Source organism: Eleutherodactylus coqui, chromosome 10 (assembly GCF_035609145.1).
Source record: "Eleutherodactylus coqui strain aEleCoq1 chromosome 10, aEleCoq1.hap1, whole genome shotgun sequence".
Taxonomy (NCBI): domain Eukaryota; kingdom Metazoa; phylum Chordata; class Amphibia; order Anura; family Eleutherodactylidae; genus Eleutherodactylus; species Eleutherodactylus coqui.
The window spans coordinates 104,003,988-104,019,982 of record NC_089846.1 but is presented as its reverse complement, the minus strand read 5'-3'; the positions used below and the strand labels follow the sequence as shown (position 1 = coordinate 104,019,982).

The following is a 15,995-nucleotide window of genomic DNA, read 5'->3' as shown; positions in this document are numbered from 1 at the left end:
GGAGGGCTCTCGCCCTTTGTGGAGACTAAGCCCCTTGTGGCTGGCACAGGGAGAGATACATGAGTATGTTGAGCAGGAGGCAGGGATGTACTGGGAGGTCAATGAGGGGACTGCCTCAGAACTGACTGTGTGGGATGCCTTTAAGGCCTTTACCAGGGGGTCTTTTACATCCGCCATTGCTGAATATAGAAGATCTCTGCAAGCTGCCCGATTGGACCTGGAATGCCGCCTTGTTGCAGCGGAAGCCAGGCACATAGCAGATCCTTCCCCAGAAGCCTATCTGGACTTAAATAACCTACGGCGGGAATACAAATTACTACTCGCTGAGTATACCAAAAAGAAGCTTCTTTACTCCCGTCACCAGGTCTTTGACCAGGGAGATAAGAACGGTCATTTGTTGGCCTATTTAACAAAGGAGGATCAGACATTGCCGCCAATCACGGTGGTGCGCGATGCTTCGGGGACTCTGGTGGATAATCCCAAACTGATCAATCTAACGTTTGCCCACTTCTATAGTAATCTTTATACTTCCAAACTTAGCTGCTCGGATGAACAGCTAATAGCTTACCTTGGTAATATCCCCTTCCCAGTGCTGAGCAAAAGTAGTGCCACTTATTTGGATGGGGACTTGAGTATAGAGGAGGTAATGGATGCTATCAAGTCACTCCCCAATAGGAAATCGCCAGGGTTGGATGGACTTCCTGGGGAATGGTATAAAAAGAATGCGGATTTCCTAGCTCCCCGACTTCTAACGCTATATAATTCTATTCTGCGTGATGGTGCCCTGCCGGACACCATGCGCAAGGCCATAATTGTCATGATTCCTAAAGCTGGAAAAGATCCTGCAGATTGTGGTTCCTATAGGCCCATCTTGCTTCTTAACAACGACGTTAAAATTTTGGCAAAAATACTAGCGATGCGCATAAACTCCATTCTTAAAGAGATTATACACCCTGACCAATCTGGCTTCATGCCTGGCAAAAGTACAGACATGAATCTAAGGCGGCTTTTTGACCATCTGACATATGAACACTCTAACTGTGGGAAACGCACCCTGGTATTTATAGACCAGGCAAAGGCCTTCGACTCAGTAGAGTGGAGGTATTTGTGGGCAGTGATGCAACGGTTTGGATTTGGGCCAGCATTTATTAGGTGGGTAAAGATCCTATATGACTCCCCAGTAGCCAGTATCAAAACCAATGTCCATGTTTCTGCCCAGTTCCCCCTCGGTAGAGGCACACGACAGGGTTGCCCCCTGTCCCCTGCCCTGTTTGCCCTTGCTATAGAGCCCCTTGCAATTTGGGTCCGGACCTCGCCGGTAATAAAGGGATTTAAGCTTCACAATTATGAAGAGCGCATAGCACTATATGCTGATGACACCCTCCTCTTCCTCCAGGATCCAGAGTCCTCTCTTGATTCTGCACTCGCCATTTTTGACACATTTGGCCTACATTCTGGTATTCGGGTCAATTGGGACAAAACCCATTTAATTGCAATAGACCCTGCGGCAGCTGAGCTCCCTTTGCCCGCTCCACTAAGCTGGACAGCTCAGACAAACTATTTGGGTATAAGAGTGTCGGTGGGGGTTTCTACCTTCTTTGACCTTAATTTAGCTCCCCTTCTTAAATGGGCTGAGGGAATGGCGACGCGTTGGGCCTCTCTCCCGCTCACTCTAGTGGGCAGAGTCAATTTGTTAAAGATGAAGCTACTACCAAAATTTTTGTACGTCTTGCATAATTCCCCTGTCCTGGTCCCAACCAGATTCTTTGCCACGCTTCGTGGGATTGTACTGCGTATCCTGTGGAGAGGCTCCACCCCCAGGATTAAATTGGAGACCTTGTGCCTCCCAGTGAGCTGGGGAGGATTAGCCTTACCCCACTTCTACTACTACTATCTGGCCAGCCAGCTGGTGTATGCTGGGTGGTGGCTGACTTCATCGGATTACAATCCGGCGGTGGGACTGGAGCGCAGGGTGGTGGGCTCCACCCTAGGATTGAGGGGTCTGCTGATGCGTGGCCCCTCCTCTCCTATTGCCCCCTTACCTGACCCCATGCTGGTAACACTTAAAATATGGCACAAGGCCTTGCAGCTGACCCCTGTAGTGGAAGTCACATGGTCCCCACATACTCCTTTGTGAGATAATCCACACTTGCCGCACCTGCAGCGCTTTACAGAGTCTGCATTCTGGAGAGCTCATGGTATTAATGTACTATCGGACATAGTCAGTGAGGGCATCTTCTGCACTTTCCTCCAGCTTCAGATAATCTACAACCTGCCTGAGCACTCCTATTTCAGGTACTACCAGCTACGACATGTGATCAGGGCTCAGTTTCAGGGCCTGCCCATACCGATGTCCCTGACTCGGTTGGAAGGCTTGGCACAGATGTGCAACCTAGTAAGACCACTGTCCAGTTTCTATGCCCACCTGATGCAGTGTCTTGCCCCGTTGAGGGAGAGGGCGACCCAGAAGTGGGTCATTGACATTCCTGATCTGTTAGCGGAGGAGAGTGAAGACATATTGGTGAGCTCTGGTCCTCCTTTGATTAGTGCTAGAGATAGGCTTATCCAGGTAAAGTTCATACACCGTATATACTACACCCCATCCAGGCTACATGTAATGGGTCTGCTCCCCTCAGCGACCTGTCCCCGATGCTTAATTGCTGATGGGACCATCATGCACATGTTCTGGGACTGTGGTGTCATGCGAGACTACTGGGGGGACATTCTTGTATTTATGGAGTCTCACCTGGGGGCCCCGAGGATCATGCACCCTGGGGTTTGCCTCTTTGGGCTTGTTGGAGACCTACCAGTGGCAGCCGCAACCCGCACCTTATATAAGCTACTGTTTTTCTATGCTAAGAAGGTGATTTTGTTAAATTGGAAGCACCCTGGTAGGCCGACCAGAAACGCATGGATCCAGGTGGTGAACTCTGTGCTTCCAATGTATAAACTGACTTATATGGCGAGGGGATGTCCTGAGAAGTTTGACAAGGTTTGGGGGCACTGGATGAACTGTCCGGCAACAGCAGCAGAGATGCCTGTCTAGATACTGGGAATGGATATGGTGAGGGATACTCGCTTGAAACAATCTACTGTTTAGGCTAATTCTCTTTTTTTTTTTTTTTCTTTAAGAGTCGCGCAGGGTTGTTGTTTAAGGTGGGAGGGGAGGGGGGGGGGTTTCTTTCTATTTGTTTGTCCCTTTTTTGGTTGTTTTGTCTTGTTTTTTCCTTCTTTTTTCTCCTGGTGTCTTGGGGCTCCAGACTAGGAGCCCTCCCTGGTTGGGTTTGTTCCATTATGAGTAGTTGATAAATGTGAAAATGAACAGCCAAGTATTATGTTTTACGAGAAATGCACACGAATATGCGAGACACTCAGTGTTTTCACTTTTGTCTTTTTTTTTTTTTCAGTTCTCATGTACTGTAATGTATCAGCAAGGTGTGCATTCTTTATGATGTCTGCTGTTACTGAATATTTGTCTTTTGGCTAAATAAACGTTCCTTTAAAAAAAAAGATGATGAATGAACTGTCATATCCTTTATATAACCGTGTGACAGGAGCCTCTAATCATCACCACGAAGCAGTGTTCAGAGTTTGTCCCGAACTATGAAGTGTGTGTGTGGAACAGTCCATGTAATTCCATCATACAAGAGGTCCTGTTGACTGAAATACTTACTCCAGGACAATACAGAGATACAAGTAAATCTCAGATGGTCAAGATGAGATCACATGACCTACCTGAGGAGAAGGATTTCAGGAATTTTCATGTAGAAAAACATAACTAAACAAGGCAATGCTAGCTACTTATATATAGTGGGGGACTATCTACATAATGAATGAAAAAAACACCAGAATTGCCCTATAAGTAATGGATAGCTGTGAGAAGAATAAAAAATCTTATCTCATAATCAACATGTATCACATATCCACAGGATAGATGACTAAAAGAAGAATTCTCATTTTGTAAAGTGATTGCATAATGCTATTAGGATATGCCATCACCTTATGATTAGTGGAGGTCAGACCTTCCAGACCCCCCTGATCCTGAGAATGAAGGATCTGCAGCATTGCAGCCTCTCAATGGTTTCCCTCTGCACTGAGGCACTCCCGGTCAACCGGCTGTGCAGATTACTGCAACCGGCCTTATTCATCTAAATGGTGCTATGCTGCAGTTCCAATGTACAGTAGGATTGGAGGAGGTGTCAGGGGTAAGACTCACACCAATCATAAAGTGATGGCATATCCTTTATGAGATAGGAATACCTCTTCAATGTTTCATTACTGGAGGTCCCACCAATGGAATCCCCTCTGATCATCAGTTCTGTAATCAAATGTTTCGCAGAAAAGGTTTGTATAGAGCACAAGTGGATCCTGATTCATGGAAACCCAATGCGTTAAACTTGGTTATTTCCAAAACTGCTGACTTAAATTTTAATTAAAGCTCAAAAATGAAAATAAAACAAGTCATTCATCAAGTAAACTGTATGCAGTGGTGCAAAAAATGAAAGATTTGGAAACTGGGAGCACACTGTGATAGATCTCACTTGTGTTTATATAATGATGTGCACAAAATGTTTAGAAGTTGCTGTTTCTTTCGAAGTTCTTCATTCTTTTCCCACGTATTAAGTAACTACAGAGATAACATCAAGAACAAGAATATGCTTCAGAAAAAGATGGGGTTACGTCTTCGTGACACTGACGTTCAGTCTCTGCCAGATAGCAGTTCGCTCCTCGGAAGGTTTGGGAAGAGACTGGAGCATTTCTCCAATACATGTAACCAGATCCTTAAAGAAAATGTAATGCCAATATTAAGATCGGGTGAAAGAAACAAAGTATAGCAACAATAATGACATCCACAGTAGCATTCGCTCATAAACTTGTAGGTCTGAAATGGTCAATATATGGCTTTAGAATGGAATATTGTGCTATACTGTAGAAGCCTTCAATAATACTAGTGTAGCCAAGTAGTACATACACATTAGATAATATACATCTAAACTTGCACCTTTGTTATATATATATATATATATATATATATATATATATATATATATATATACACACACACACACACACACACACACACACACACAATGACCTGCCAAAGTCATGGGACAAGAATTTTGTGTAGGACCGCCTCAAGCCCAGCGAACTACAACAACTCAATGTGGCATTAATTACAAAAGTGGACAGAAGATACCTGAAGGAATGTTGAGCCATGCTGTCTAGATAGCAATCTACAGCTCTGTCGAATTTGTAGGTGCAGGATCTTGGGTGCGAATAGACCTATCACCTCATCCCAAGCAGACATCGGTTAATGACATGTTTAGGCGGACCAGTGGACCCAACCCATGCCATGAGAACACACCCTACATCAGTATGGAACCACCAGCCTACACAGACCATGGCTTCATGGAGATTGTGCCAAACACAAACCTACTATCAGCTAAAAACAATTGGTACTGAGACTCATTGAACCATACCACACATTGCCTTGTCCTCTAGGGTCCAGTTAGTAACCTCACAAGCTCGGGTGAGGCTCTGTGTCCAGTGTTGTGGTCTTAACACAAGCACTCTGGTGGGTCTGGTACTCCGCACTGCATGGAAGCTAAAGAACGCTGAACGGATCTGCGAGATATGTGTACGGGGCCTCCTACATTGAATGTGGATGTCAGTTCTACAGGAGTTGCTTGTCTGTTCGCATGGACAATTCTAGCCAAATGCTGCCAGTCATAATCATTAAACACTAGTGGGTGCCACTGTGTTGCCCACTATGGGTGGTAATGCCTTCCATGGCATTTTCCTGGTACACAAATGACAGTGTGAATCGAGAAATGTTAAATTCCTGCAAAACTTCAAAAATGGAATATCCCACCAATCTGGCACCTTCCACAATGCCTCATGCAAGCTCCGGCTCATGTTGCCTTGCCATGAGCACACTGGTATTCAGCGTCACTCACAAAAGAACACCTCACATTTTATACAGGTGTGGGTGTTTGCAAGCCATCACTTGAGGTAACACCACTTCATGAACAACTGACATAATGCTATCCCATGACTTTTGGCAAGTCAGTGTATAAAACAATCTCTGACATGGTAGGTGATTGATCTTGACATGGTAATTCGAGGTGAAATGTGCATTTTTAATATGCTTCACCTATAGTTATTGTGCAGACAAAGAACATATTTTTTGGTCTGCATGCAACTTTACCATTGTATGCTATCACATCTTAACGCACCATGAATTAGGAAAAAAAACCTACATTTTGATATTTTAAGAGAATCGGTCACCATGGCCACTCGCATGGCCTAAAGTAATGGTAGAAAGGAGGCAGAGCTCTAATGTGTAATTTGTATGCTTGCACTCCTATCTTGTTCCGCTGCAAAATGGCCATTTGCTGCATAAAGAGGACTACTGAGCACACGCACCTAATACAGAGGACTACTCCTCTTATGCTTTAGCACGCGGCGAACCAGCACTTTGTGCCCAACATGGGAATAGGAGGAGTACAAGAATATAAATTACACATTTGAACTCAGCGTCCTTTTTACTATTCACTCATTCCTTTAGGCTATGGGGTCGTCCTAGATGACAAGCGTCTCCTTAAGGCATTCCATTATGCATTCCACAAAGTGGTTCTACGCTGAAGCTTCACTTTAATCATTGCCAAATGAGTATCTAATAGCCTATAGAGTACAATTTAATTGCTAAAGTCCAAACATTTAATGGTGCTTAAATTATTTTAAAATTCATTAAGCTTCGGAAGAGCAAAGTATGACGCTGTGGGATCGGTTCTGTAGATGGGCACTCCAAGCCTCTTTCTGAGTTGTATGGATCACGTGACTATTTTTGATCATGTGATCAGTTTTGCAAATAGGCAACGGTTACATATATACTTAAAGGGGTTTTGTCATTAAAAGAAAAATTATCTAAACTTACCTATTCCTTCCCTGTCAGTCTCCTTATCACATCTTCTCCTGGTTGAGCTTCTCCAGTGCCCCATGTCAGCTCACTGCAGGCTCGGCCCAGCTTGTTATGAAGGCTGCTTTATCACAAACTCCTTCCTGCTGGGTCAGTGAAGGTCACATCCCTGTGCTGTAGCTTCACTGCCTAGGAAGGAATTGTAATCTATTTCAGAGATAGCTCGCATGAGCAATCTCTGAAGAAGATAGGCAGTCCTCCTGCTGGCCTGTGAGCTGTGACATAATGTACATTGGCAGACTGCCAACCTAATGTACGGTAACCTCACAGGAAGGAGCAGAAGCAGGCAGCTGAAGCTGAAGTGAGCCCCTGGAATGCAGGAGACAGGAGAAGATAAGGGAGGTGAAGATCTGGTAAGTAGACTGATGGGGGAGGAATAGAGAAGTATAGCATTTTTCTTTTTTAGTGACAGAACCCCTTTAAGCCTCACTTTGAATTTTACAACTATAACACAGATGGACTCTAAGACTATTGGTAATTTATGGAGCTATTGGAACATTCACATACAATGAATGCATGTGCAGAATATTTTAGCCTTCATTATTTGTTTTATATATTTTGTTAGATATACATTCCAAGCCTCTTTTTGTGTTGCATGGATCATGTGACACTCTTTGATTACGTGATCAGTTCTGTAGATGGGCGATGGTAACATATAGATTCAAGCCTCATTTTGAACTTAATGTCCACGATACTCATGCATTCTAAGACTCGTTTTGAATTACAGTACTTTGGTCTTATATTTGCGTGTTCTGTTGAAATGTTTTCTTATATCTGGAGTCGTTTAGTAATATCTGCTGTTATTTTTTTACATATTTTTTGGTATATCGCATATGGTATGTTGTAAGCTGGTCACATGACCAGTTGTTCTTCCAGATTATGGGTTTACTTCCTGTACCAGCAACCATGATGGTTTGTCTAAGGTTGGAATTTGACAGGTAAATATGTTAGTTGACTCATTCAGTGACAGGTAGGATGTAGGATAATATGTTCGAAATGCGTCAAGGATCACAGATATGGATTATACATTGTTTGCTTTTAAAATACATTAATAAAGCTTGATGTTTTATGCTCCTCATCCACACTGGACATTTTTTTTTAGATTGTTATATTGTGTTTGTAGCGGAGTCCTTGTGTGTTTAACTGAGGAACTGGTTCCGTGATGTTGGCCAACTTTTGGTGTTTCCTACTTAACAAGACACTCGTTTTATACACATCTTTTGGGGTGGAAGTGCAGTCAAACACTGAACATACAATTACTAAGGATAACCACAATAGGAGAATTTACTCCTCAAGATCATAGAATGGTAGAGTTGGAAGGGACCTCCAGGGTCATCTGGTCGAACACCCTGCTCAATGTCGGATTCACTAAATCATCCATTGAGCAGATGACCCTGGAGGTCCCTTCCAACTCTACCACTCTATGATTCTATGATCTTGAGGAGTAAATTCTCCTATTGTGATTATACTTAGTGATTGCATGATCAATGCAATCACTGAACATGCAATCACTAAGGATAACCACAATAGGAGAATTTACTCCTCAAGATCATCTATTTTCCACTTTTATTCACATCTGCATACGGCACAATGTAACACTATATAGCTTACAGAAAGTCAGGAGGTCTAACTACAGATTTTACATGCTGTGCCGATGGCTTCACTCTTCCTGCTGTTACGGTATACTAAACAACTTGTGAAGACGTCAGGCTGACAAATTGCATTCATGTTGCCATTAATTCCTACAGATCTAACTCTACCTTGCTATGCGAGTGTTCCTCCATTTTCTTCTGCAGCAAATCAGCTTCCAATTTTGTCTTTTTCATTCTAATAAACTGACATTGAGCCAATTCAGCCTGTTTATCAAGGCAGTCTGGGCAGGTGGCAGGGTCATGCATCTCTGTCCTAATTACCTGGAAACAAGAAACGGGGACTAATTGTACAGCTGTTAATAGTACTATGATCGTTATTAATAAAAATAAGTCTTATTTATAGCAATAGGCAACTAACTTAAAGGGCACCCATCATGTCCTCTCGGCTGTGGCAAGTACGACTGCAGTGGTCTCGCGCTTATATCCATAGCTTTAGTGGTTTTGTAAATTGTACTGTGGACTAGAGTCCAATGAAGCTTCTGTATACATATATGCAGGAGTTTCATTGGACTCATCTCCAGTCCAGCCTTGCAAAATTTCAAAGGAAAGATTGGCAAAACCACTAAACTGATCAGCATAATTGACAGACCACTGAAATCAGAGATGCTCACAGCCCAGCAGCTTAGGGGACCTGACAGGTTCTCTTTGAAAACAATGTCATAGAGGATCATTTTCGCTAAACCATACAGCTCCTCCTTAGGTTGTATTCACATGGGCAAGATTTCTGCACAAGTTCTGTCTGTGTCTGAAATGGACAGAACTCGCATGGGCGAAGAACCCATTCATTTGAATGGGTTCATTCAGACAAGTGGTTTTTCACTTGGACTGACAGTCCGAGTTTGAGAATCGGACCAGAATAGAATATGTATCGATTTTTCAGACCAGATTAGGACTTGCGATGTACTTTGTTCTGCACATCGGACAACAACACGAATGGGGTGTCCATGTGCTGTCCAGTGCTCTTGGCCATGTAAATATGACCCTAAATATGTAGTCATGTTCACACACTAGTACTTCTAGGAGAACAAAACACAGGATATTGTTGGCTAAAATGTGAATATTTATTGTACCTGGCTTACGGTTTCTTTGATACGTTGTAGTTCAAGTCTGTTCATCAGTTCACGGGGAACGGGACATGCTTGATGAATGCTTATTACTTTGCCTGGATGCTTTGGAGGTTGATCCTTATTTTGTCTGTGCCTGTTTGATGGTTGGCGCAGATGATCTATCTTTAAGGCGCAATAAGACTTCAGTGCTTTACTCTCCCTCCCTGTAGACTCTTTGTGAGCACCTGTAAAAAGTGATTATATATATGAGGAGAGTGACTATTGACTTTATACTTCTTCATATACAGCTTATTTCATGCTTTGTAGTATTCAGATCTTACCACTCTATAGTAGTATCATACTATGCAAGGCCGAAAAAACTCATATGTCCATCCAGTTCAGCCTATTAACCCCCCAATGTAATCCAGAGGAAGGCAAAAAAAACCCCAATGAGGTGGAAACCAATTTTCCATATTTAAAGGGGTTGTCCCGCAGAAGCAAGTGCAGTTATGCACTTCTGTATGCCCATATTAATGCACTTTGTAATATACATCGTGCATTAAATATTGGCCATATAGAAGTTATACACTTACCCCCTCCTGGTGCTGGCGTCCCCGTCTCCATGGCGACGAGCAAACTGCTTCTTTGGTCGCCGGAACAGTCGCGCTTGCGCAGAGAGGAATCCCCTTCTGTAAGGTCCTTGCTCACGAGCTGCGTCCTGGCTCCTCCCCCTTCTCAGCATCATCACGTAGCCCCGCCCCCGTCACATGGTGCCGATCAGCCAATGAGGTGGCTGGAATCGGCAATGGAGCTCAGACAGCAGAAGAACATCCACAGTGCACCATGGGAGAAGACCCGTGGTGCATCGTGGGAGAAGACCAGCGGCAGCCATCTTAGAAAGAAGATTTTTTAAAGTTGCTGAACGGGGATTCAGGTAAGGGAATTTTTTTTTTAATAACACCTGGCAGCAGTATTCTTTTACAGGTACTGGGGGACTGGGCAAAAAAAAAAATTCACTTTAGGCGCGGGACAACCCCTTTAAGGTATCCTTCCTGACTCCAATCTGGTAATTGAAAAAGTTCCTGGATCAACAACCCTTTTGAAGGTATTAAGGATTATACCATATACCATAATATTGCATCACTCAAGAAATACGTCTGTATCTGGATAAAGAACTGGTTTGGAGATGGAAAGCAGAGGGTGGTAATAAATGATTTGTACTCTGATTGGGCCACCGATGCTAGTGGTGTGCCACAGGGTTCAGTATTAGGGCCCGTTCTGTTCAATATATTTATCAATGACCGGATAGAGGGGCTGCACAGTAAAATATCAATATTTACAGAAGATACAAAATTATACAAGACAATTAATACAGTGGAGGACAATATATGGCTGCAAACGGACCTAGAGATCTAAAGGTTCAGTGTGGATAAATGTAAGGCTATGCACATGGGCAGGGGAAATGGATGTCACCAATATACACTAAATGGGGTACTGGTAGGGAAACGAGATAGGGGAAAAGACCTGGGGGTACTAGTTGACTGTAGACTTAACTACAGCAATCAATGCCAGTCAGCTGCTGCAAAAGCAAATAAAGTCTTTGGGTGTATTAAAAGAGGTATAGGGGCGAAGGGCGAGAAAATTATTCTTCCACTATATAAGGCACTTGTCAGGCCTCACATGGAATACTGTGTACAGTTCTGGACACCGGTGCTCAGGAAAGATGTAGCAGTGCTTGAGGGGATTCAAAGAGGAGCAACTAAACTAATACATGGAATGAGGGGACTGGAATACCCAGAGAGGCTATCAAAATTGGGATTATTCACCCTGGAAAAAAGACGGCTAAGAGGCGATCAAAAAACTATGTATAAATACATTAGGGGACAATACAAGGATCTCTCCCATGATCTGTTTATACCCAGGACTGCGACGGTAACAAAAGGGCATCCTCTACGTCTAGAGGAACAAAGGTTTCTACACCGACATAGAAGGGGGTTCTTTACTGTAAGAGCAGTGACACTGTGGAACTCTCTGCCTGAGGAGGTGGTGATGGCAAAATCAATGGAGGAGTTTAAGAGAGGACTAGATGCCTTTCTAGAGTGCTACGATATTACAGGATATAGACATCAAATAACCAGTGGGGTTGTTGATCTGGGTCTTGTAGTCCGGTAGGAACTATCAAAATGTTAATCTAGGGATTATTCTGACGGCCATTATGGAGTCGTGAACAAATTTTTTCACCCAAATTGGTTTCTGCCTCATTGGGTTTACTTGCCTTCCTCTGGATCAATAAGGGGGAATGGAAACAGGCTAACATACTATGTTTCTATGTTACGTCAAGGTACCTCTTGTACTCTTTTATTGAGTTTGCCATCACCACGTCCTCAGGCATAGAGTTCCATAGTCTCACTGCTCTTACAGTAAAGAACCTCCTATGTTGGTGTAGAAACCTTCTTTCCTCTAGACGTAGAGGGCGCCCCCTTGTTACAGTCACATTCCTGAGTATAAACAGATTATGGTAGAGACCTCTATATTGTCTCCTGATATATTTATACATAGTTATTAGGTCACCCCTCAGCCGTCTGTTTTCTAAACTAAATAATCCTAATCTTGATAACCTCTCTGGGTATTGTAGTCCGCCCATTTCGTTTATTACTTTAATTGCCCGTCTTTGAACCCGCTCAAGCTCTGATATGTCATTCTTGAGTACCGGAGCCGAAAACTGTACACAATATTCCATGTGTGGTCTGACCAGTGACTTGTAAAGAGGAAGAACAATGTTCTCATCATGTTCTCCTAGACCTCTTTTGCTGCACTCCATTATCGTATTTGCCTTGGCGGCATCTGCCTGACACTGATTGCTCCAGTTAAGTTTACAGTTAACTAAAATCCCCAATTCCTTTTCCATGTCAGTGGAATTTAATTACAAACACCAAAGGTGTGTGAGGAGACATCCAGCAGGTCTTAGAAGTCTCCTCACTCACCTTCTAGGAGCATTCCTTAAGGAGAAATGATACCCTTCCTGACCCATGTCTATAGGCCTCTCACTAGCCAAGCCAGAATCTTACTGCACACTGATGAGGGGCAAAACCCCCAAACTGCTGTCTGTGTATGGTATGCTGGCTTGGTTTTTAATTCTCAGTTATTGTTATCAAGCTTAACTAAAGAGCCTGACATTGACTTGCAGGAATACTGTCTTCCAATAGGTGGCACTGCGGAGCTATTGTTCTATCTTCCCTATTAGCATTGAGATTACAGCATGCATAGAGCTGCAACCTTCTTTTGAAGTGCTGCTCTAAAAAGTCAGTGCATTCAAAGTTGCCCTTACCAACAGCTTCCGTAAAAACACACACAAAAAAAAAATCCATAATCATAGTGTTCTTTATGCCGTCTGCACACGGGACGGAATTGCATTGTGGAATCCAGGGCAGGCGTCCGTCTCCGGGTTCTGCAGCAAATACCGTCCATAGCATGCTATGTAAAAGTGATTCTTCTTGCACACGAGCCAAAATCAATTGCCATTTCCGCTCGTGGAGCAAAAATTGCAGCATCCTCTATTTTTGAGTGGATTCCGCACGGATGGCTTCCATTGACATCAATGGAAGACATCCAACCCGTGGCCCTTCCGCAATTAACATTGGGGAAAGGTCACAGATTTCGGGACAATCTGTACTGCACATGTTCAATGGCAAGCCTTCCGGACCATCCGCAGGATTGCCAGCTATGTGCAGACGGCCTTATATTTTGGGTACTGGCAGTCATCTACCCTAGAAAATAGCCCGGCCAATTAAAAAATAAAAAAAAAGAGTGAAAGACTCAATGTGTAAATAAAAAATGAGAAGACTTCCACAGACTTTCCCTTTAAATGAATTCAGATTCGAAAAGACATCCCATAGCTTGGCTTTATTAGTAGGACATATGACAGCAAGACTGGTCAGAGCTGACAGGATAGCTGTGCTAATGTAAAGAATACCAAGTCTTAAAGCAATTCTCTCAAATCAAGCTAATGGTCTACGACTTCTCAAACCGACCGTAGCAATCTATGCCTGTACAACAAGCTCGTTACTTACAAGTAAAGCGTATGGACAGAACCAGATCAATTGCTCTAGGGCTGCATGGTCCAAGATAAGGCATGTGCGTATAGCACAAAGCTATACAGGTCTACAGGGGCGTAACTATAGAGGGTGCAGGGGATGCGGTTGCACCCAGGCCCAGGAGCCTTAGGGGGCGCATAAGGCCTCTCTTCTCCATATAGGGATCTCAGTACTATGGGGGGGCCCCGTTACAGGTTTTGCATTGGGGCCCAGGAGCTTCAAGTTATGTCTCTGTGCAGCATGGTTTAGGTATGGGTACGGGTACAGATACAGATAGAGGGGGGGCCCCAGCTCACGTTTTGCATCAGGGCCCCTGAGCCTTTAGTTATGCCTCTGCAGGTCTACATTAGTGTATACTAACGAACCAGGACTTTAAATACAAAGTAATATGCAGCTCATCCATCACTTTGGATCCAGTGTACAATACTGTAGACTAGATCAGCGCTGTAACAATAATATATTCTAGACCTACTATCTCAGCAATGTCCATATTCATAATAGATGTATAGCCTAGTCACTAGGATCGCTCATCTCAGATTCTAATTATGCATATGTCATATCATCCGTTATTGTAATAAAATTTTACATGTCAGCGTAGAACAGATCTGTATTGCAGAAGATAGTCATTACGTGACAGGAATCACAATTATATATCCGAGACTGAATATTAACCATAAATCACAGACAGATGGGAAATATATAGTGTTAATAAGAATGTATTAGCCCCGACCCTGCATACATCTCTACAACAGCCCTCTATGCTCTTCCCATGACCCCGTTGTCTCCTCTTCCTTCATCCATCTCACCCCTGCCCTTAAATAGGCTACCATCTAGGTTCTCCATTCAAGGGATACATGACATGTCTCTGAGTGTACCGGCACTGTCTTCATGCGGTGCATTTAATGGGCATAATAGGCGGTGTGTGATAATAGTGTTGGGAGTGCTTTGAAGTTAATTATTATTTAATTTAGTAGAAAAAAAGTAACAATTCCCTTACTGCATCTTATCTTAGATGTTCGGTTTGGTTTCCAACTCCAGTTATCCCCACCAACGTAGTCAGCCCTGCTGCATCTCTCCGGATGCTTATGTGTCGCAGTGCTCTTTGCAGCTCGTCAACAGTATTTGCACCTTTTGGTTTACAAGCCCAGATAGCAAATGTAGGAACACGATGTTAGTAGCAATAGTATATTTGGTGGGAATCAAACATTTGCCCTACAAATAAATACATGCAACTTTTTAGCTTGAGCTGCACTCCGATAGAAGGGAATATGGAGAACTTCCTTGGACCCGAATGACTTATATTGGAGTCCTAAGACCCGGCAATTTTATGAGGCCAGAAATTGGGAGTAGTAGTGTTTTTACATGGATCGGGAAGGGTACTGTTTCTCCGTAAGAAAAAGGTGAGTGAGGAGACTTATAAGGTCTTGCACGCTCCTCTGGGAAATATATGCAAATAAGGAAGATAAAATAATACCTCTGCAGCGCCACCTATTGGAAGGCAGCATTCCTGCAAGACTCTTCATACAAGTCTTATAACAATGACTGGGAATTGAAGACCAAGCCAAAATCCATATACGGACAGCTGTTTCAGGGGGTTTTGCCTCTCATCAGTGTGCAGTGCGTTTCTGACAAGGATGTAACTGCAGCACATTTGCTCAACTTGATAGTCATCATCTTGCTATGTTTTACTCTTATTCCTCTTTGCAAGCTACTTACTTCTCTTACTTCCATAGACCAAGCAAGTTAGTGTGAATTACTGCAAATTGGCTAAATCAATTCCCTTTATACACACTGAATGTACACTTTATTAGAGACATCTGATCTTTCACAATTTGTAGCTTTCCCCATATGGAAATTAGAAATGTGATCCTGGAGTTCAGCATACAGTCAAGTGAGCAAGTTTTCCATGGATCAGTTTCATTGTGAATCCACATTAAAATGGGAAAAATTGAGCTATGTGAGCAACTTCAAATGAGACTTGGTCATCGGTGCTGGACTAACCTGGAACAGTATTTCAAAAACTGCCAATGCTATGGGATTTTCTCATGCAACGAGAGTATACCGAGAATGCTACGATCAAGAAAAAGCATTCAACGAAGGGGGATCCTGTTGATGTAAGCAACCCTTTTACAAAAAGGGGTAAGAAGAGGATGTCAAGCATCATTTTGACAAATAGGTGGTGTACAGGGAGGCAAATTGAAGCCAAATACAACACTGGTTGTAT

At 43.2% G+C, this 15,995-nt stretch overlaps 1 protein-coding gene across 1 annotated transcript in view; it reads right to left on the bottom strand.

Annotated features, from left to right (window-relative positions):
- Positions 1-4,531: 4,531 nt before the first annotated feature.
- C10H8orf48 (chromosome 10 C8orf48 homolog) overlaps positions 4,532-15,995 on the bottom strand; it is a 41,063-nt gene continuing 29,599 nt past the window's right edge. Inside the window, exons 4-6 of the mRNA XM_066579863.1 lie at positions 9,702-9,922; positions 8,740-8,892; positions 4,532-4,781 (exon numbers count right to left, since the gene is read on the bottom strand). Coding sequence (XP_066435960.1) covers positions 4,677-4,781; positions 8,740-8,892; positions 9,702-9,922 — 479 coding nt within the window. The 3' untranslated portion in view covers positions 4,532-4,676. The remainder of the gene's footprint in view (positions 4,782-8,739; positions 8,893-9,701; positions 9,923-15,995) is intronic.